The 23,313-nt window shown below is 38.2% G+C and overlaps 2 protein-coding genes and 1 long non-coding RNA gene across 4 annotated transcripts; 1 reads left to right on the top strand and 2 right to left on the bottom strand.

The window, feature by feature from the left end:
- Positions 1 to 1,135: 1,135 nt before the first annotated feature.
- Positions 1,136 to 2,010, top strand: LOC147510813 (uncharacterized). Its single transcript, XR_015219027.1, has 2 exons — positions 1,136 to 1,572; positions 1,757 to 2,010. It is a non-coding gene; the product is annotated as an uncharacterized LOC147510813 (long non-coding RNA).
- A 1,458-nt stretch (positions 2,011 to 3,468) lies between these two features.
- LOC147510812 (integral membrane protein (Protein of unknown function DUF92, transmembrane)) lies at positions 3,469 to 7,031 on the bottom strand. 2 transcript variants are annotated; one of them, XM_086602647.1, is made up of 5 exons: positions 6,682 to 7,031; positions 6,499 to 6,612; positions 6,202 to 6,424; positions 4,414 to 4,662; positions 3,469 to 3,929 (listed from the first exon to the last, which is right to left on the bottom strand). In XM_086602647.1, the coding sequence occupies exons 1-5, from the start codon at positions 6,822 to 6,824 to the stop codon at positions 3,795 to 3,797; spliced, it is 864 nt and encodes a 287-aa protein (XP_086458773.1). In that variant the 5' UTR covers positions 6,825 to 7,031; the 3' UTR covers positions 3,469 to 3,794. The 2 variants fall into 2 exon arrangements, with proteins under 2 accessions (XP_086458773.1, XP_086458774.1); XM_086602648.1 differs by lacking the exon at positions 6,499 to 6,612 and having other exon boundaries at positions 6,682 to 6,917.
- A 2,188-nt stretch (positions 7,032 to 9,219) lies between these two features.
- LOC147510811 (tudor domain protein (DUF1767)) lies at positions 9,220 to 17,798 on the bottom strand. The gene is made up of 8 exons (XM_086602646.1): positions 17,553 to 17,798; positions 17,313 to 17,483; positions 16,466 to 16,709; positions 14,556 to 14,738; positions 14,204 to 14,469; positions 11,034 to 11,231; positions 10,772 to 10,893; positions 9,220 to 9,617 (listed from the first exon to the last, which is right to left on the bottom strand). The coding sequence occupies exons 1-6, from the start codon at positions 17,778 to 17,780 to the stop codon at positions 11,082 to 11,084; spliced, it is 1,242 nt and encodes a 413-aa protein (XP_086458772.1). The 5' UTR covers positions 17,781 to 17,798; the 3' UTR covers positions 9,220 to 9,617; positions 10,772 to 10,893; positions 11,034 to 11,081.
- Positions 17,799 to 23,313: the final 5,515 nt, after the last annotated feature.

The raw sequence follows: 23,313 nt of genomic DNA, 5'->3' as shown, positions 1-23,313 counted from the left end.
ATAAACATAATAGTTTTGGTCAAGGGTCATGGAAGTTGTTAAACTATTTGTAATATTATAAATTATTTCTATAATAGATTCAAACAAATATAATATTACCTTTCTTCTAATTTAAAAGTGATTCAAGCTTTGTATATGGAAATGAAAATATTGGCTTTTGAACAAGTGATGGAGAAATGTTTGAGATTACAAATGTCATTTTTCCGACAAAGGGTGTTTTTGGTTTTATGTTACAAATATGCTCAGTATTTTCTTTAATGGTGTGGAAGGAAACCTTTAGTTTTAGTCATTGGATGTGAATAAAAATATAATTTATGAAATATGTGAGAAAAGAAATCGAGAATAATAAGTTATGGACTTTGACATGATCAAATGAATAAAGTCTTATTTTTATTAAATCATTGTTTCTTCACGGGTCGCTAAGTTAATGACAAAGTTTTGTTATATAAAACAAGGGGCGGGTGTAAGTGATAAATTACACGACCGATGTTATTTTAATTGAAAATATTTAACAAAAAGTTGACAATTATGGTATGTGTAATAGTGAAAGTATGAAATTAGGGCACCTTAAAATGTTTTAGAATCTTATTTAACAGCCCCTTGAATAGGGGGCAGGGTCGGGTCGGTCAGGGCCGGGTTAGGGTCGTTAGGGCCAAATTCCCACCCCTAGATCTGCCCTGGTCATTTGGATACAATGTGAGGACATTAATACATATAAATATTGTATCTTATGATCCGTCCACTAATAGATAAATTATACAATGCTAGAATGCAACACGTGATCGCACGAATTCAGATTTCAGAGTACGTTTTTTTTAGATATGCGTGGGGCCTTTGCTAAAGAAAAAAAAACAAACAAATCTCATTATTCAGCCCGGTTTGGTTTGACTGCTTTTTACGTGGGGCAACGGACAACAAAACAAGATGTAATAATAGTATGGTGCACAGACTTACTAATTTCACCTAATTAACTGATATACTAATAATAATTATTGATTTACATAAAAATATGTGTTCATATATATATTACAATGTAAACCAATATTATTTAAATAGTGAGTTACAATAATATATCTAAAAAATAAATCCGTATAGCACTACTATATTAGAACAGATTTCATTATTCGGCTAAAGTGACTAACCGTAGGTGAAAAGATGGTTGTTAGAACCGATGGACAGCTCTATCGGCTAGCTCGTCCACGCTTTTTATAAGTAGTAGAGAGGACATCAATACAAAAGGATCGATCCATAAATAAATTAGACATTAACAAAAACAAGGATAATTCTCGTGGAGTCGTGGTCAATCGATGCCACGTCTGTGACATTGAGGACATGAATTTTATATGTACCATAGTACCAAAATACATATTTTGTATTATATGTACCTTCATTTTAAGTCTATATATGTAGATAACACCTTCACTCTGATCCTCCAAATTGTCTCAAAGTAAACCAGAGGAGAGAGAGACAGAGAGTGCGTGTGAGAGACATGGATGCACCATATAATCAAGATATGTCCTACTACGAGCACGTCCATAAGCGACACGAGGAAAAGGGTTGTCTTTACGCTTGGTTTGTTACTCACCTTCTCCCTACTCTTCATCGTCTATATAGTGAATACTACTACGATTTCTTTCGATCACCTGTACCTCACATGCTGAAATTTATTACTATTTTGCATTCGGTGTTTCCATGATGGTAATCTAATGATGCTTGTTTTACATATGCGCGTGTTTGTGCTTTCTGTTTGCTGCAGTTTGTTTGCGGCCTGTTGCTGTTTCTGCTGCTTCGAGACATGCGAATGTTGCTTGGACGCGCTTTGCTGCTGCTGCTAGTCCTATGCTCCTATAAGTATGAAGTAGAAGATCATTGTTGAAACTAAATGAAGCCATGCCTCGATCTATATAAGAGACTACCATCTATATGTTTCATTCATCATGTGTGTATGCATTGTCGTTCTAGGAATGTTAAAACTTTTAAGATAATGAAATGAACCGCCATCTACCATCTTATCCTGAAGCATGTTATTCTCTTTCATAGGAACAAACTATTGGATGGTCAAAACCATACCTCTAGCATCACCAATAACTTCTACGGATGAGCTCATCAATATTGACTCAACAAAGAAAAAATAAAAAACTACTTCTATGGTTGTGTGAACTAGATTACCCATTTTAAATCTAGTAATGGTAAGTTTCATGTATAAATGGCTGTCACGTTTATCACGACTTTGTAGATTAGTCAATTAAATTTATTTAGGTGGGCGTCTGATAACCTGTCATTATTATTTGTTTGCACTGGTATCGTGATATCTACCTGTTGGACCACAACGACTCTCAAATCTCAGAGTGATTTAATCGGGCACTCATCAAATTGCACTAGAGCAGCCTCCTGCCCAAGCCTGACAACTAAGTCCAACAATAATAGCCCAATACACCCCCAATCTCAACGCATATTGGTTACCATCTTTTTCAAACCTTTTTACCCGGTATCATCTCTCTTGCGAGACTGAACTCTAAAAAAAAACTTTGAGTTTTTATGTCGTGTTCATACTTCAAGTGTGAATACTTCGAGTGTTGAGTTGTAAATCAACAATGGGAATTGAAATTGGCGACTTCACCCAATTCAAATCATGTCCCGTTTGACTATATACTCAAACTTGGTTGGGTTAATTAAACTTGATTAGGTTGATTAAATTTGATTGGGTGGAAGATTGGGTTGATTAAACTTGATGATTTCAAACTTGATGATTTCAAACTTGATGTTTTTTAGAGTTTGGGTGAAAAATTGGATTGATTAAACTTGAGTTCGAGTTTGCCCAAAACTTGATGAAGTCGTTTTCGAGTTTGGGTTGATTAAGTGAAAGTTGATTTTTAAAATGAACTCATGACAAACAAATTGAATTTCTTAAGTCCAAACGACCCAACCATGTCGCCCAAGAGAGTCCCCAAACGACCCCGCTATGTCGTCATGGAGACTACCCAAACAACCCCACCATATTGTCTAACAAAAAACAAAGAATTTTGTCTCAAACGACACGCGCAGACCACTTGAGTGTATACTCAAATTACATAGTGAGGTCGTTTGAATGTACACTCAAACTACATGGTGACCCGAAAATGTTCGTTATGGCAAGACTGGTTAGATTGGTTGTTGTGCTTGGACTTTAATGGCAAACTTGTAATATATATATTTTTTTGGGGACTAAACTTGGCTTCTGTTTATAGGTTTGATTTAACGATTTATAACTATTTGATTTGCAAAGACCAATAGTGCAACTGTGCAAGCAACTTTCTTTCACAGCCGAAAGGAGATTAGAATCCCATGCACTTCGTCTATTTTTCTGGTGAGCATAATTTAGGCTGCACAGTACAACTTATTCAGCAAGGAAATCATGAAAAGTCATTTTGTCCAAGGAAGAAAAGTTTAATTGACACGGAAAATAAAATGAAGCTGAACACAAGAAAATTTCTCAAAAGCAAAATGGAATTTTCTTATTAGACCCTATAAACTTCCATTCCAGGGATACTTTCAACGAGTTAGTTCTTCAAACAGGAACCACCAAGCTACCTCTTTAGATTACAGTGTTTTTTATTCCCATCCCAACTTTAGTGGGATAGTCTGGTGAAAAGCACCTTAGCATTCATTTTGGTTGTATGATCTGGCAAGAGGGCTCAACTAGAGAATTGGGCATCTGCACCAGCAACCATAAATGCACATGACTCCGCAGGATCCAGACCCTTAAAAAGTTCAAATTTTGTAATGACAAGAGATGCAATCAAAATTCACAGTTGTCAGAAAATATACAAGCACGCAACGGAAGTCAATAATGTGGTTAGCAAAATTGACACCAGGTTAACAGCATTGTTGTCTAGGATGCTCAGCCCTGAAATCTTCTTCACAGTCGGCCCAGGCTTTCCAACCACCATCTTCAAAAGGAAATTCGGAATCCCCAAATTAATACTATATCTTTCAAAGATATATGTTATGTTTTTCACCAAAACTCTTGTAACAAACAATTACATTCATTGGAGGTATTAATCTAAGTTACGACTCAAAAACTGATTGATGGAACCAGAGATCAATGCTGCTAACACTTAATCACTGGATATGGGAAAATATGCCACTTTGTCCTACATCTCTTTATCGAGATGGTGTTGGATACTTGGATCACCATGCATTGTGTGACATAATCTCAAGAAGTTGAAATTCCTCTAAAGCTTTTAGACACAAGACATTTGAAGGGTAGTGTCGAAGTAACTCGTTTATTAGAAGTTTACAAAACATATTTCAAGGGGTTAATGGTGATAAAAGGGTTTGGTGACAACTGCCACAGACTCTACTAAACATATTTGCACCAGCAGTAAGTAGAAAAATGGCACCCAAAAACTTATGATGGATAGTATTCCTTACCTTGTTTCTAACACTACAGAATCCACTAAATTGCATTGTCGCCCCCAGCAGAGAGTCTATTAGACTGCCACAAAGTCCAGCCATTGCAGCAAGGGGTATTACCAATAACTGTTTTACAGCTTCATCAGAAGAACATTTTGTTGTAAAAAGTCCAGCAAGAACAAACGTCAATCCAATAACACTGCCTGCTGCTGCGGCAGCTAGGAGTCCTGTTGTTGTCACTGCACCATTTGTTCCCCTCCGAACTGGCTGATAATAATTGAGTTACTACATATTAAGACCTCATAATTTGGAATTGATATGAAAACATGATGTAATCTAGGATTCAATACCCTTAATTGAGTTCATATTGGTTTCTATATGATTGGGGAGTATTACAATTGGGTTAAGTTGCTAATTTGAGGTTATTTATTATAAGGGTACTTTAAGGTAATTTTAATTCCGAATTTTGGGGAGTTTTACTTGTTTTAGAAGTTGCTTTCCTATATAAGGACTTGTAGGCCTTTGGCCAATTTAGTTTTTGAAGATTAATTGAATATTGATTTTTGTTAAGAATGTTGAATTCTTAAACATTACATTCTTTGAAATAAATATTATGAGTAGAGAAAGTTAATGTTCATTATGTTACTACAAATTAAGACAATTCGATTGTAAGGACACAACCATACCATTATTCTAACAACGGAGGGAGATTATTTGGTGTATTGAAGGTCGGGTTTGACACCAAAAAACAAAGAATGGAGAAGACAAACAGCTAGTTTCAAACACTTTCTCAACTGTTCTTTTGCATAGCAACGTGTTATATAGGCGTATGTATGGCACCCTACATGTGTGGACAGACTGACAGGTTACCTTATTGATTTGCCAAAGACACCTAATTGCCATTATAGACAAATAAAATGCATTGAAGTTTTTCAACCATTTAAGTTATGTTCTGAACCAAACCTAACAATAGATTACACATAAGAAAAACCTTCAATATAACTGCCTAACTAGTCCAGCAGACAATTTTTTTGTTAAATTATGCAGCATGGTCGACAAAGAAAGAATAAAGAAGTAGCAAAAACCTAAAGAGGCTCAAGGCTGCTTCAAAAACGTGGCCTGTACTAGTTTTTTGTAACAGTGATACACCAGTTAAGAAGGCTCAACTAGAGCTTGAGGAGTGGCAGCTGAAGGATGAGGGGAACCTAATAATGAAGACCAATGTGTAAGTAATTCATTTTTGAAGGCGATAACCAAGATCATTACCAGCAGATTGCAGTTTCTGCCTTTCTGGCTCTAGACATCATCTCTTTTGAGCAAAGTGATTTTGTGAAAGGGCAGTGCAAACAAGCAAGTATTGTCTTGCTTTTGAAATGAGGAATTAGATGAAAACTATGAGTACACGGGGGGGCTTGAGCCTGAAAGTAGACATTGCTCACGCATATGACACTGTCAACTGAGATTTCTATTCAACGCACTTTCTACGTCTTGGTTCACTGATAAGTGGTGCAACTGCGAAAAAAACCATAGTGCAGGAAACTCATAGTAGTCTTAATGATTGGTGGACTTTGTGAATACTTTAAAGCGAAAAAAGTTCTCTGACAGGGGAACCCTATGTCACCTATGCTATAGCCGAAGAAACATTGAGCAGTTGTACTCATAGTTGATCTTTGACTTGATGTGGGGCTCTCACGGAAGTAAGTGCAATACCAACTTATTAGCTGTAAACATTTGCTACCAAGTACATCAAATTGGTTATCTTTCGCATAAAAATAAACATAGCAACATAAATGGAAGTGTTATTACCTTGAAGGTTGTGATGAGACGAGGCTGAGAGTTACTGAGCATCCCAATTTCCGATGACCAAGTGTCCCCATTACAGCAGGCATAGTGTCCAATAATACCGGCAATGAGGAACGTTACTACTCCAGAGTCTTTGGAGTCTAAACACTTGTCTTTCCATCCCGTCAATATCCCAAGAACGACAACCAAAAGCATCGAAATCCCGCTATTAGCCAAAACTTGAATCCTGTGAAGAAGAAGAATAGAAAAAACTTGTGAATGAATTATCGTTTACAAATGTGAATGAAGAAAGACACCAACCAATTCCTTTGGCCTCCTTGTTTGAAGTCAGCATCAATGCTTCGCTTCTTGTCCTCACCAATCTTGGTAAGTTTAGATGAAGTAAAGAAAAACACAAGCAGCAAAGCTCCGTGCCTATAATAATAATAATAATAATAATAATTTGAAGATGAAATGAATGAGTAAAGAAAGAATCGTGGTCACCTGTAACCAGCAGCAATATGAGCAGACATGACTAGAAACCCGGCAAAGGCTCCGGATATATCTAGAGAGTTTCGTCTGTAGGATCTAATTGCGATTACTGATGAAATCAACACTGCTATTACTAGTTTCAAATATTCCTCCATTTCGATCACTTTCAGATCATCATCTTCGTCAATAGTGCCTGATTTGACGTGTCATCATCTCTACGATGAGGTTGACCGCCATCTAAGGGCTCATCTTCTTTTGATGAATGAATAAAATGTTTTTTTTTTTTTTTAATGTGTGCATCTTCTTTGTTTACTATATATATACTAGTGAGTGCCCGTGCCAATCTGCACTCTAGACACATTGTTTCTGAACAACACCCCCAAGAGACCATCTCTATGGTAGCATAGAATCGATGATATAACAATTTTCAATAGTTTTATACTTCATAATAATTTCATTCTCATACTCAAGTGAGTTTAATTATTGCAATTATATGCATTTTATTTTTCACAAACCAAAAACTCATTACACATACCCTTACACATTCATTAATTCAATACATATTAATATGAGCCGCATTAGATATTCAATTAGGAGGCACAACAAATAAAATATTGGGAGTCGCAGTTGATCTTCGATTAGGAGGCACATATAGATTAGGAGGCACAACATTTCTTCGATGTGGAGGCACATATACCAGATTGGGAGGTTCAATAGGATGACGTGCTATGGAATTGACTGGGTGAACTAACGAATCCCTTCATCTCTCTTCCATACGCTCTTTAACCATGATTGCCTAGGAAGTATCAATTCGCAAATATTTGGAAACATGCAAAATTAAATAATCAAAACGGAGATCTAATCAAAGAGCACGGTGAAGAGTCAAAGTAGTAAATTGTTGGATACCTAATTAAAAAGCATCAAGATACAGTTATATAATTAAATATAAATTATTCGAAAGATTAAATTCGACGTAAATAGAATGGTATGAAGAAGTTAAGAAAGACATAAAAACTCGAAAGCAGTCCAAATTGCTCCCCATGACCCATGTTCATTCATAGCCCATGATACAACACAAAACTCTAACAATATTGTTTCGTTGTTGCTTTAACTAATGTAGATTTTAACAACAAATGTTGTATCATAAAATACCATTCAAACAACATTTTAACAATGAACCAATTTTTCACAGCGGAATCGATTTTATGATACATTTATATTCAAAGTTACATGACACAATATTTTTAGAATTTGCACAGAGTGTAATTGGGAGAAAGATACTCCAACCCTTGATATGGGATTCATTGCTACTGAATTATCAAAAAGGCCTCTAACATAGGGGGCACGTTGTTTGTGAAAAGTTGAAATCCACTATGAGGCAAGCTGAATAGAACTTGTACCAGGGTGCTACTAAATGGACTTTGGCACAGGGGACACGTTGATTTGTGAGAAGTTGATAACCACTTAATGGAACTTGTGCTTGCAAGTCTTGCAAGCAAATCGAGGAAGGCTTTTTTCGTTGTTGATAAGGACATGAATGAAAAGAAACTGAGATAGTTGGCACTTGGCAATATAGGGCAAGCTTATTATTAGGGTTGTTCATTCTATATTAGGGCTGTTCATTCTATGGGAATCACATACATAACTTCCCACCATTCACTTAACTCAAGTCTACATTATCAATCGTATCATCATCCTCACCACAGGATATGCCCCGTGTCTTAAACTATGATGAAATAGATCGACCGGTGGATGTAGAAAACATTAAACATAAAAAGATACTAACACAAAAACAAATAAAAATTGAGAAAACCTGCATCAGTGCATAAGATGCACAAAGTTCAAAAAAGTGAAAAACCTAAAGTGTGAAAAGAAACATGCATCAGTGCATAAGATACACTGTAAGATACGGAATAATATGTTAACTAACAGACGCAACTCATTTGGAACAAACGGATTCCTAATTCCCCACAATGCCCACATGACATTAAGGGGAAGAAAAACATAGGTCAAATTGCCTACTCTAATATGCCTACTTACTCCAATAGAATGACTAATATCCTAATATACTCTGCCTCCAACCATCAGACTCCTGTTATCACATACACCAAGTTAATTTTCACGTACACTAAGTTAAGCAGGTCACCTTCACTTGAGTTCAGGACTTGGAAGTCAGTATTGTTCAAGTCAGAAGAGAAATGAGAACAACCTTGATTTCCTTCTTCAGTTATAGCTGCTGTTCCTTCTTCAATGGCTACTCAATCAAGAAGACATGATGATTCACTTTTTGGGATTTGGGGATTTTGGAATAAGGGGAGTTCGAGTGCTTGACGATGAGGAGAGAAATGGAATAAAACCCCAGCGAGAGAAATGGTATAAAACCCCAGCGATGATGAGGTGAGAAGATGTTTTTTTGGGAAAAAAAACCGAAACTATTGTTTTTTGGGCACAAACCCACGCCGTTAGATCTTGCTCAAAATGATCCCGACCATCCTTTATTATAATTTTGTCTTTTAGTGCTAAAAAAAACCCTATCTTATTAGATAGATATATATAATATAGGTCTTTATTTATCGTCTTTCATACAGTCAACTTTACACCAACCCTTTTGCATGCCCAGCCTCTCATTTACTTTTCTCTCTTCTTCTTTCTGGGGTGGGAGAGTAGATTTTGAACGTGCTTGTCTCAACCAACATTCTACAATCAAAAATTATAAACAGCCCTTGTTTTCTGAAGTTACTGTGAGAAACAAATTGTAAGCAAGAAGATGCTAATAGACGTGTATCATGTAAGTGCATTACATGAAGATAAGCTACAAAACAAGCATTCCCCTCTTGTGGCTTCAATCCTTCACATCAAATATCTGTCGAGCAAACCAGTTTCCCCCATCTTTACTCACTATTTGGCAATTTACATCCTTCTGGATAACTTTTATTTGGCCAGTTATCCTGTCACAAGAATAAAGAATAATAAAAGGTCAAAACTAACAAAAGCACCAAGTCTATCAATCAAGTCTGTTTTTGAGGGTCGGAAGGAACAGCTTCACGAAAACAGATGAAAAGCACATACTAATGGGATGGTAATAGGCAATGCAAAGCATATATTAGAGTGGATATGACTCCACAAGCATCAGAAATAATATTATCGGAGGGTTCAAAACATAACTACAGTGTTGGTAACTTCTAAGAATCTCAAAAATAAGCATAATTGTGTAAAGTGACATGCTCTGTAATTAATATGATCATCTAGCAAGATGCTGCACGCGTTTCTTCATGGCAATGTGAATACTATGCAAGGTTGAGATGTTTTGGGCATTGCACTGATCAGTAGAGAGCCTAAAATGCAACTGCTAATAGTTAATGACAATACTACCACTTAAGCCTATGAACTTGCTAAAATATTTCACTTTACCCCATATACTTTTTTTAGAGTGCAAACCACCTTAAACTTGTAATGAAATTCCATTTTACCTATCCGGCCCATTCCATTTATTTGAGACAGTGACGTGGCAGATGATACATGTCTTGTATTTTCGTGCTACATGTCATATGTCATCGTGATACATGTCATGTATCATTATGTGAAAGGGTGATACATGTCATATATCATAATAATATATAACATGTATCATCCGCCACATCACTGTGTTGGATGAAGACAAAAAACACGTAGGCGTAAAATAAGACATGTCAGCAATCCAGTGCCTGAAATGGGCCGGATAGGTAAAATAGAATTTCATTACAAGTTTAAGGTGGTTTGCGCTCTAAAAAAAGTATATGGGGTAAAGTGGAATATTTTAGCAAGTTCATAGGCTTAAGTGGTAGTATTGCCATAGTTAATATATGTGGCATGCTGAACACTACAAATTTACACCGTACAAAAGTAGTTAGTGTATTCTATTTTATTGTTTTCTTCATCGGTAGTAAGAATTAATATATTATTGTGATGCAGAACACAGTACAGATTATTATATTATTGCAACTCAAAAATAACAGTGTTAATTATTTTATTGCTGGTAGCATATAAAGAAGAGCTAACGGTCATCAATATTAAACTAACTAGCGAATAGGTTTGAAAGAAAAACATCAAGTTAGATGAGTACCTCTAGATTGATGACATGCCAAATGCCGAATGTGATCCATCTATAAATCATATGCTTCAGTGGATGCCATACCAAAACCTCAGTACATAGACTCTCTCTTCCAGTTTGTCATTGTTCTAATCCTTGAGAAAGGGTACCGTACAATTAAGTTTGTCAATAACACAATTGGATTAGGTGCTGGCCGCAAAACAATCTACGGTGCAGTAACATGCAAATTTCAAAGTCAAAGCATAACTATTGAACTAGAAAGAAAACATGCTACCTGTCGTAAGACGAGAGGTCAAAATATGTTCAAGAGGGGATGACAAGATTACCCAAATCTCCTCCCCCTCCCCCTTCCTCTCCCCCTCCCCCTTCCTCTAAAGCCAGATCTTCCTCGGTTCCTATCTTCTTCCATTTTTTGAAAGTTGAACATGCTCATTCTTATCCTCTCCGCCTCGGACTCTTGACTGGTTTGTGCCTGAACAAAATAGGCAACCAGTAGATCAGATAAGACATCCAAGGAACCAAACACTGAAAGAACAGAGACAATATGATGGTGTTGGTGACGAAGATGAAATAATAGTTCTGGAGCCTAGTCCAGATCTCAATTGCCCTACATAATCTTATATAAGATTCATAGGAAAGGAGAATTTCACAGGTCTTTATATGTCAGTGGCCCAACATTGACTTTCATATTAAGACCATTTTTACTCTATAAATATCCTAGTGGACCATGTATGCATTTAATTGGGAGAATAAACCTCCTTGAAGCTAGAAAAACTCAACTAAGATTAAAATAGTTGGTTTTCTTGAGATTACAAGCATTAACTATCTCAATTTCCCAATTAATCAGAATACAACGCCAATTTTATTTTCTTTTATCAACGTTGATTTTTCATACTAACTTTGAAAATGTAAAAGAAGATAAAGAAGAAAGCCTGGTACATGGCTTCAATATGAACCAATACACATCTATATCCACAGTCGGATGTCTCAATACGCTGTACACTAAAATTTACAAGTTAATAACTCTGTATGAGCAGACACGTATTAAATTCCAAATCTCTCCTACAGTATTACAGCTTTAATTTTATTAAAAGCCTAAGTATATGAAGAAGATAGTAAATGTTTTATTCTTACAGAGAGTAAACAAAACACTGCAGGTTAGCAGAAAAGTAATTTCTAATAAGGACACACTTTTCTTGGCAACTTTACAATATTGATTACCATTGTTTAGTACTACGAGTCAGGACAATCAGTTCTTACATTCTTGAAGGTTTAATTGGATGAACGAATATGGAAAGTGGGTGATCAAAGATGGATGCTCGACGAGAAAGCACTTTGAAGAAAAAACAGCTGCAACACAACGAGGGATGCCTACATACCCTCTGAGAATAGGAACCAAGCCGTATTGAGCATAGTTCATCTTGGGTGCAGTGTTTAAAAAAACATACTGAGGCTTGCGCCTTGAGGCGTGTTCCTCGAGCCTTCTAGGAGAAGAGCGCACTGAGGCTTAAGCCTTGATGGCAGAATAACCCAAGATCCTAATAAACTTAGTTTTATGCTAACTCTTATTACTTTTTCTCCTCACAACCAGCTTCAATCTTTGTTCAATGGGAAAAATAACCTTATTCTGTTATTCAAATGGGAAATTGTACAATTTCACAAATAAAAATAGAACATAAGTTTTCCTTTGCCATTGGGGCGTGACTGAGGCTTAAGCCTCAAGCGCCTCTGAGGCTCCGCCTCAAGGTTCATATGCCCCTTTTAAAGCTCTGTTGGGTGTCTACCGTAATATTTGTACAGGAATTACATGAACTAGTGTTCCATGTTCCTTTAGGTTTCCTCTACTAATCAATATCTGCCCCTGGCAAAGTAACCCAAGATCCTTAAAATTACTTTTTCTCACCACAACCACGCTCAATCTTTTGTTCAATGGGCTAAATAACCTTACTCTGTTATTCATATGGGAAAATCTTCAATTTCAAAGATAAAAATACAACATAAGTTTTCCTTTACCATTGTGGTGTGATTGAGGCTCGGCTCAAGCCTCACAGAGGCAGACCGCCTGGAGGCTCATATGCAATTTTTTCAGCACTGTTGGGTGTGTACCGTAATATTTGTACAGGAATAATGTGAACTAGTCTTCTATGTTCCTTAGGTCTCCTCTACTAATCAATATCTTCCTCTAGTGGAAGGCGGCACGAGGAATTTGAATCAATCTGGAACTTGTCCAAGCCAAGCATATTAGATTCCTCATGGGCAGGACTAAGCACCTACTAGGATCTTGATCATACAGATGAGACCTACTTATGGTTGGCCCAACTGGCAACCTGTTGGCCATATGGCCACAGGGGGCTCCATGTATCCGGGATGTGCTGCTCTTCTCATTGGACATGCTGATTTATTAATACAACCTACCAAACCCAATGGCACAACCTGCTACATAAACAAGTCACACTAGGGTCCGAATACCGTTTAGTAAAATAGAAATTCAACTGGTTTGAAGTTGGTGAACTGTGATTTCAAGGGTCCCGGTTTATAATAATTCTTTTCAACTCTTATCAAAATAAATAATAAATATATAAAAGGACTTGGGACAGGTTGGAAGCAATGAACCAACCATCCCATTTTCTTGTCCACCTTCAGTTTTTGCATACCAGAATCAGTAGATTTACTTAGAGCATTCCCAATGCAAGTAGCTTTGATCAGCAACTTGTTACGCCACAGAGGACTATTTCCCCTCATAGCTACTTTGCTGGTGAAAAGCTAATGCAGAGGTGACTTTAAACTTCGGACGGAATAAATCTAAATATAAAAAATGAAAAAATATCAAAAAAACGGCCGGACATAATGAAACATTCCGTCCAAACTAAAAAGAACCGGAAAAAAAAAATTGAAAAAACATGTGGGATGGAATGAAACATTCCGTCCGGAGAAAAAAAATGAAAAATTTCAAAAAAACACACGAGACGGAATAAAAGGTTCGGTCCGAAGCTCACAACTCAGTAACAATCTCAGTAGCAAGTGCTACCCTCATTGTTACTTAGTGAAAAACTACCCTCATTGTCACCCTTGCATTGGGCCATTGTTTTTTGCTCAACAAGGGTGACAAGTTGCTATTTCCCCTCAAAACTGCTTACATTGGGAATGCTCTTAGGAGAATGCAGAAAATAATAGACAGCAATATATTGATTGTTGGTTCCAATAATTAAGTATTTAAAGGGATTGGGTTTGTTATCCAAAAAGGACTATAGTGCAACTTTAGCGCGCTTGTCCTCCTCCTTTGTATGAAGTTTATAGTGTTACAAAAAAAAAAAAAAAAAAAAAAAAAAAGGATTATTACTAATATATCTGTGCGCGGTGGGAGGGTACGTGTATAAAATTCAAAAATAATAATAATAAGAATGATTATTATTTTCAACAATAGTGAATACTAAGGATGCATACTTGAAAATCTTCCAAATCCAGTTGCTCCTGTAGCTGCCGAGCAAGCTCCTCATCACGGCTAATGTTTTGGTCATTTCTTGTTGAAGGCTTCAGGTCACCTTTTCTCTTCTCCCATTCATCCAAAGTGAAAACTTCTGGCTCTTCTTGCCTTCCCTTCCCTCTAAGTTTTGCTCCTCTAAAATGCCGATCATTTTGGCTTGGCTGATTCATTTTCTGTAGGAGCTTCTGGGCAGCAGCTTGGTTCTGAACAGGAACAGCTTCAGACACTGAAGGGAAAAGATATCTTTAGCATCACAGATTATATTCTTACTGAAAAGTGAGGCACTATGGAGAAAAAAAAATATTGGCACACCTTCTTTTGGCCTGGAATCAGAACTACTTGGTTTGTCCTCCTTTTGTCCGTTTAAAGTAACTTTTTTTGTGTCAACATTTTTCATATCTGTGTATGTATCATGGTTCTTACTCTTTATTTCTTTAGCATCAGGAATCTCAGCAGCTTTCACAACCGAAGGGACACTAGTTCTGGAGCTCAGATCTGGCAGAAGTATGAACCACCACATTTTGGTTGAGTTGGGAAAAAAAAAGAGATAAAAACAATCACATTAAATAAGCCACAAATTCAAACCACTGCAAAATAACTACACCAGATTTATCCCTGTACAAATTCATAGCACCGCAGTATACAACAACATCGACAAGGCTGAAGACAGTATATATTATCAGTTTCTTGTTTTTAATATTCCCTTGAGCACCCAAAAAAAAACTGCCAAACAAAACCTACTCAAAAACCTAATATTCTCTCTAGATGATTTTGTGAAATCTTGAAAAAACTTAATTCATTTGAAAAACTTTTATCAACACTTAAATTATGTTTTTTAAATTTTTTTCTTCCACTTTACTAACATCATCAAGACTAGAACAGGCTCAACAATCTCCTTGTTGAACAAAGTAACATACTTGATCTTGTGTAAATCTAATGAGTCTCAAGACTCTGAATACCCAATTGTACTTCAATGCTTAATAAATGTAAAGGAGCACTTTTGTAGACAATATTATGACAGCATGTCCTTCCTTTCCTAAAGTGCTAAAACGAAGATGAAATCAGCCTGGAGAAGAACGAATACTGCATCTGTGAGACATTAGGTGCATGGGACATCTTATACATTCCAGGCTGACGAAATCATCTTATTGAATGTGGATGTCAATTGCTTTACTAGCTTTTTGTAAGTTCTTACTATATAAAGAGATTGTGTCTCAACTCTCAAGAGTATCACACTCTCACACTATTCTTCATGATACTAAGAAATATATCCTGTTCAACTCAAATAGCTATACCAGCCAAATCAAAAGGATCTAAAAGTAGTTTCTCAATTGTATAGAACTCCTTGATACTTTACTAAAAATATAAAATCATGTATTCCTGTAAAATGAAAAATTAAGTGAAAAATGTTAAAGATTGTACACTTAAAGATCCAACTACATATTTTTTCGAAATTCAAGGAGGGACTATTAGATAAGCTATTTATGGGTGGAGAACAATAAAAATTCAATTGATGGGGTCTCTACAACTAAAAAGTAATTCCTTTGGCTTGACTATTTGAAACAACGACGATTAGCAACACTCAAATGGAGAGTTGGAGACAACTCTTCTTTTCTGCAAGTGCTTTTTCCTCCAAACTAAACTGAATTTTGTACAGCAAGGTGTCTCAAATCTATAAGACGGGAGGTCACATAACTGTTAAAGTTGGCATTACTACAACCATGGACACCAAACCAAAAATTTACATCAAGCTCTTCCTTCTCCGACAAACAAAAAACCATCTAAAAATCGAAATCCACAAACGACCTCAATACCAGGGAATTAGATGAGCTGAAGTGCATTTAATTTCTACTATTATATTTGTACTCTAGCTTGTTTGAAAAATATCCCAAAACCACATAAAAGCAATTTCTTATGTCATATTTCAGAATCACATATTAAACTATAACTGGAGTTCAAGAAAACATAGACAACCATTAATCTAAAAGTTATAACCTAAGGACAAGTCTTGTTAGGATGATAGTAGCTTATTGAGATCTTTTATTCTACCGGTAAAAGCACAATAAAATATTACTTAAACAAAGACCCAGAAATGCGACATGATATAAGGCTCATTTCAGATGCACCAAAAGTCATAATGATCAAAGTCAAACAGGAAAAGTTTTACATGTATCGATGGATGGCAAAGAAAAGTTTTAACAGGGAGGTTCAGATATACTAACAGGAAGTACGGTGTTGAGCAGATTTCTGGGAGACAGTGTCAATTTGCAACTTCTCAAAAGGTGGAGGACCATCACCATCACTTTTCTGACTTGACCTTAGAGATGAACGAGAGAAACCGGAATATTTTCGATTCATTTGCCATTCTTCATAAAGTGATTGAACGACACCTCCTAGTACAGTTATCACTTTGGAATTCAGACATACTATACCACTATGTACTGCAGCTTTGCTCTCCAATCTTACCTACAATGATCTAGAAATCATCAGAAACCTTCAAGCATATTATTAGAGTACATAACTCTTACAGAGTAAAATGGTGAGGACAAACAATGTCGGCAAACACATCCCAACAAACCTAAATGTTAGAGATCAAACAACCTGCAAGAAGATACAAAGGAAAAACCCACAAGTGGCTAAACACTCATTTCTCCTTAGCCAATACGTCTTCGAATTTTTACCATTGTGTTCCTTTCTCTTTTCACCACTTTCTCCCAACAAACCCAAGTATAATCTCCTCCTTCATATCTTTCTGTGTGTTGGATTACAGCCTTTACATGAAGTAAATGTGTAACTTGGTGATATAACAATTTTAATTCTCTAACCACATTATCTGTTTCTCACTGTTACTTCTCTTCTAAGAAAAGTAGGTGTTTTATTTTCCTTCTCGGTAGAGTGGTCCTTTTGTAACATGTACAATAAGATTGAACAAATTGAAGTGGAGACCCTATGAAGACGTGCTTAAACCAATCATGATATCAGCTACAATTGACGCCAACATGATGTATCAATTAAGATTAGTAGCACATGGAATTGAAACAATTAAAAAGCTGAATGCCATTGGCGTACCTTAGTTCCAGGAACAATATCGTGGTGTATAGAAGGTATAGGACTATACTCAATAGCAACAATATCAGAACACCCATCGGTCAAACAAAGTCTCAGCAACCGCCGACTACTACTCGAACTTCTAGACTCCGCTTCAATACTATTCTGACTTACATCTCTCACAGACACCACCTATATATATTCAATAAAACAAATCAATACCCATTACTAAATACCCATTAAAAAAAAAAAAAAATGTACCTGTAAAACTTTTGGCCCATGAAGATATGTAACTTTTTCAATATCATTTGGTAATGATTTTCCACCAATGGATTTTAAATCCAAGTTGAGAAGAAACTGTGATTCAAGGGAATGTGAGCTGCCTACTGTTGCCACGTGGATTTGGATTAAAAAAATGATTTCTTGATTGTCTTTGAAGCACCATCCTTTTTTACCTAGGGTTTCTATTAGTGCTTCAGTGTTGTCCATTTTTTCATGTTTTTGTTTCAACTTTGAACCAACTAGTGTTTATATTGAGTCACGAGGCCCAAGCCCAATTGTTTAATGGGGGCCCAATCTGAAAACATAAGAAGTATAGAAAAATGTAATTTACAGTTTTTTTTTTTTTTTTTTTGTTTTTTGAGAGATAAAATAGTAATTTAATGTTTATAATTTAAAAAAAAAAACTCAGTGGAGAATTTATAAGGATAAGGATCACAAGAAGTTTTACAATATGAAAAACATGTGAAGACGTTGATCTCCAAACTAACCAGTCCATGACGAAAACATTAAAACATTTAGGGAGGTCTCTCGTGTTTTACATGTACAATTAGTTGTTGGAGTTATCCCTCACATGAGGAGAGAAACTGGAGCTGGACAGAAACAGGCAAACTCGACATCCGAAGTCGAGGCGGCGCCCGCTGGGAAAAGAGGCGCCAAGGCCGAGTTCCAAGAACATAGATTAATTAAGTGGCCAGCCAGCGCTCGCCTTCCAGGTCTTATAGTGACTTCGGCCACAAGGCCAGAGCAGCGCCAGCGCTTCAGTCTATTTTTCATTATTATATGTTGTTTAACTGCTTTACATTATTATATGTTGTTGATAGTTGTTTAGTGAGTTGGGCATGTTAGTATAGGTTGTAGTTGATATTTAGATTTTGTCGGGAGTTGAAGTGTGTTTATACAAGTTATCTGTAGTGGGGAACCGATTGGTATTGGTGTAATCCCCAACAAGTGGTATCGAGCCTTGGTTAGAATAGCCTGGGGTGTTATCCGAATCTTGGTCAAGGTGTTTGACTAAATTCCCGAGAGAAGATTTGAGGTTAAATAACTTGTAGAGATGGACCATTCCGTGAACACTTCGTATGATGAGTCCGAATAGGAAGAACTACACCATCCGGAAAGCCAAGATGGAAGACTTGCTATATCGCAAGGACTTGGCACTTCCCATTGAGAATGAGGAGTAAAACCGAAGAAAAGACCGATGAGGCCGAAAGTGGAAAAAGCTTGACGTAAAAGCGATTGGATACATTCGACGGTGGATTGACGGCGGTGTCTTTCACCATGTGGCCCAAGATTTCTGACCTTCGGCCTATGGAAGAAAACTCGAAGACCTTTATGAGAGGAAGTCGGGTGGAAACAAAGTGCTAGTCGTTAAGAAGTTTGCGCATTAACGGAAGTACGAAGGTTCTTCAATGTCCGAGCATCTTAATGAAGTACGTAATATCATCAATCGATGCATTTGATGAAGATCAATTTGGGAGACGAAGTTGAGGCTTTGTTTCTATTAGGCTCTCTACCCGAAAAGTTGGGAGACATTAGCGGTTTCTACATGGAGCGCCCAAGGATGGAATTGTTACCATGGAGATGGCTACCACGTCTTTGTTGAATGAGGAGACTAGAAGGAGTGCAAAAGCGGCTCTTCTAACTCGGAGGTCCTTTTCACAGAGAAACGGGGGAGAGGTCGGCGTAAAACCATCTCGTTCTAGAGGTGATGACGTATAAATCTAGGGGTGAAGCTAGAACTCCTAAGGCGCAGAGGCAATGTTACTATCAGGTGCCACCAAAGGCCACTTCGGATATGAGTCTGCAAAACAACGAAGAGGATGGAGAAGAATAACCGCGGTACATGAAGACATGGTGCGAGGAACGAAACACGTGCAGAGATACTACCGCACTAGTCGATGACCTAGTGGGAATTGTGTCGATTGTGGTGTGTCTTTGCCCCGAAAGTACCTCGCGTCGATACAGAGTGGGTGATAGATACGAGAGCATCCTATCACGCCATAATCGCTATTGGGGATTCTTCACTACCTTGTGGTGAATATGGTGAAGTGAGGATGGGTAACGATGGCGCCTCGAAGATTATAGGCATGGAGATGTTCATGTAGAAACCAATGTCGGCTACACCTTGACACTCAAGGATGTAAGACATGTCCCCGACATACGGTTAAAGCCTAATTTCACCGGGAAATTAGATGATGATGGCTTTGTAAACTCGTTTGGTAACGGGTATGGAACCGAAAGCAGAGGTTCCATTGCAGCTTCCGAGGAAAGAAAACTTGCTCTCTTTACAAAACACAAGGCTAGTTTGTGTAAAGCGAAGTTTAACGCGCGTAAGAAGCTTCATCCGAACCGGTGGGTACAAGAGAGGCGCGGTCACATGGGCATAAAAGGGATGGAAGTTCTTGCTAAGCAAAAGGCCATGCCGCACATTAAAGGTACACATTTAAGTACATGTACTCATTGTTTGGTAGGAAAGCAACACAGGTGGTGTCTTTCCAAAGATTCCGATCTCACGAAAGGACATCGCCCTTGAGCTAGTGCACTGCCGGACTTATGTGGTCCTATGAGAGTGAAGTCCCACCGGGGAGCCGTACTTCTTGACATTCATTGATGATCGTCCAAGAAAGATATGGGCCTATAGTCGAAGACCAAGGATGAAGTACTTGGCGTGTTTGAGAAATTCCCAACATGGTGGAAAGAGAGATGGGAAGTTGTTGAAGTGTATTCGCCGGATAATGGGGGTGAGTACATTGGGCCATTTGAAGAGTATTGCGAGTCATGGGATTAGATCATGAGCGCACCGTTCCCAAGACACCGCAAACGAGAATGGAATAGAGAGAATGAACCGTACCATTGTAGAGAGGATAAGATGCATGTTATCTCACTCTAAGCTACCTAGAAGCTCTTGGGTAGAAATAATGCGCGTCTACCGTGCATGTGATCAACCTTGTCACCAAAGAAAGCCTCGAATAGTGATTATCGAGGAGAGTATGGTCCGGCAGAGATGTTGATTATGGATACTTGAGGGTATTTGGGTGCGGGGCATTTGTGCATATTCGAAGGATGAGAGATTCAAGCTTGATGACAAAGCCAAGCAAAGTGCATTTTTTCGGGTTATGGAGATGAAAAGTTTGGTTACAAACTCTATGATCCGATTAACAAGAAGGTAATCCGAAGTCGAGATGTTGTGTTCTGGAAGACCAAACCATAGCGGACTTTTGAGGAGGGTGAGAAGTTACAAGCTTTCACCAATGATCTTGTTGATTGAGAACCGAAGTTCCCACGTGGAACGTCGCGTAAGGCATTGAGAATGCAGAGAATCATGAGTTTGAAGCTCATGATGAGAATCCTATTGCTTTCATGATGGGATAGAACCTATTGGTATAGAAGATGGATGAGATGCATGAACCACCACCGAGAGCAAGCAGAAGTGCAACCTCCCCGAGGCACCGTGAGATGGGGCAAGGAGGTCCGACGGAGGAGAATAGCTTCAACCAGGTATCCACCACATACGCACGCACTACTATCGGATGGTGGAGAACCTATGTACTATCAAGAGGCACTTGAAGGTACGGACAAAGAAAAGTGGTTGAAGGCCATGCATGATGACGAGATGGATTCTTTGCATAAGAATCACACTTATGAGTTAGTTGAGAAACCCGGGGAGAAAAGTTCTCAAGAATAAGTGGATATACAAAGTCAAGCATGAGGAGAACAATCCTCACCCAAGGCACAAAGCTCGCCTTGTTGTGAAGGGATTCGGTCAAAGGAAAGGAATTGACTTTGATGAGATTTTCTCCTCAGTAGTGAAGATGACTTCTATCCAAATTGGTATTGGGTATGGCCGCAAGTATGAACCTAGAGGTTGAGCAACTAGATGTTAAGACAGCTTTTCTTCATGGAGACCTTGAAGAAGATGTCTACATGGACCGGCCCGGAGGGTTTGAGGTCAAAGGCAAGGAGCACCTAGTATGCAAGCCGATAAAAGAGCTTGTATGGGTTGAAAGCAAGCACCGAGACAAATTGGTACATAAAGTTTGACTCTTTTATGGTGAAGCAAGGATACAAGAAGTCCGCGCTTCCGATCATTGTGCGTTTGTTCGAGAGATTTCCGGATGGAGATTTCATTGTGCTATTCTTTGTATGTGGATGATATGTTGATAGTTGGCCCAAACATCAACAAGATATCAAGTTGAAGAAAGACTTGAGTAAGTCCTTTGAGATGAAGGATTTGGGTCAAGCAAAGCAGATACTTGGGATGCGGATCACCGCGTTAAAGAGTGGAAAGTTGTGGCTTTCTCAAGAAAGCTACATTGAGAAAGGTGTTGAAGAGATTCAACATGGATCAAAGCCGGCCGGTCGGTTAATCCGCTTGGTGGCGAGTTCCGCATGACCAAAGAGATGTGTCCTAAGGGTGAGCATGAGCAGAGTCGGATGGAAAAGATTCCTTATGCATCCGCAGATGCGGCGGTTTGATGTATGCCATGGTGTGTACTAGACCGGACATTGCTTTTCGCCGTTGGGGTGGTAAGCGATTTCGCATCAAACCGGGTAAAGAGCATTGGGAAGGTGTTAAGTGGATATTGAGATATCTCAAAGGCACTTCCAAATCATGTTTGTGCTTTGGTGGAAGTAAGCCCTTACTTGAAGGCTACATCGAGCGGAGACATGGCGGTGATGTTGACTCGATGAAGTCCACCTCCGGTTATCCGGGTTACTTTTGCGGGGGAGCGGTTTCTTGGCAATCTAAGTTGCAAAAGTGTGTTGCCCTCTCCCTACTGAAGCCGAGTATATTGCAGCCACCGAAAGTGTTGCAAAAGAGTTGCTATGGATGAAGAGGTTCTTGACGAACTAGGGCTAAAGCGTAAATTTTGTAGTTCTATGTGTGGTCGGGCGCCATCCACTTGAGCAAGAATCCGAGTTTTCATTCTAGATCCAAGCACATACATGTGCGTTATCATTGGATTAGAGAAGTACTCGAAGACAAGCATTTGTGTATCGAGAAGATCCATACCGACAAGAACGGGTCGGATATGATGACCAAAGTCTTACCGAAAGGTAAGTTTGATGTTTGTTGTGCTATTGCCGGAATGGCAGCACACTCCTCCTGTTGATTTGGCAATTGCATGGAGGTATCCCCCCACTGTTCGGGAGGGGGAGATTGTTGGAGTTATCCCTCACATGAGGAGAGAAACCTGGGACGAAACAGCAAAACTCGACATCCGAAGTCGAAGCGCCAGGAGAAAGAGCCGCGCCGCGTATTTCGAGTTCCATAACATAGACCCAACCAGCTCGAAGTGGCGCCAGCCTTTCCAGTCTTCTTTGCGACAGCGCGCTCAAAGTGAGCCAGCGAAGCGCCCAGTCTATTTTTCGTGGGCTTGCTACAAGGTATCCGCGAATTTGGTTTTGGAGATAAAACCAAAATCAAGGTTTTGGAAAACCTAACCTATGAGAACCAAACAAGTCAGAAGGATTGGAATCCAGACTAAAACAAAAGAGAGAACCTTTACAGAGATACAACCCTGTAAAGAGATAAGAGTGATCTAGTAAGGTGAGAGACTGAAAGGAGAGATTGTAATCTTCCTTCCCATTTTATTAAGAACTGGCTCTTGTGGAAGTAGGCATCATTGGCCGAACCACGGTAAATCTTTGTGTTGTGGTTTGTTGTTTAACTGCTTTACATTATTATATGTTGTTGATAGTTGTTTAGTGAGTTGGGCATGTTAGTATAGGTTGTAGT

The sequence above is a fragment of the Coptis chinensis genome, chromosome 3, assembly GCF_015680905.1.
Source record: "Coptis chinensis isolate HL-2020 chromosome 3, ASM1568090v1, whole genome shotgun sequence".
Lineage (NCBI taxonomy): Eukaryota > Viridiplantae > Streptophyta > Magnoliopsida > Ranunculales > Ranunculaceae > Coptis > Coptis chinensis.
The sequence above is the reverse complement of the archived record's forward strand: the minus strand, read 5'-3'. Positions and strand labels throughout refer to the sequence as shown.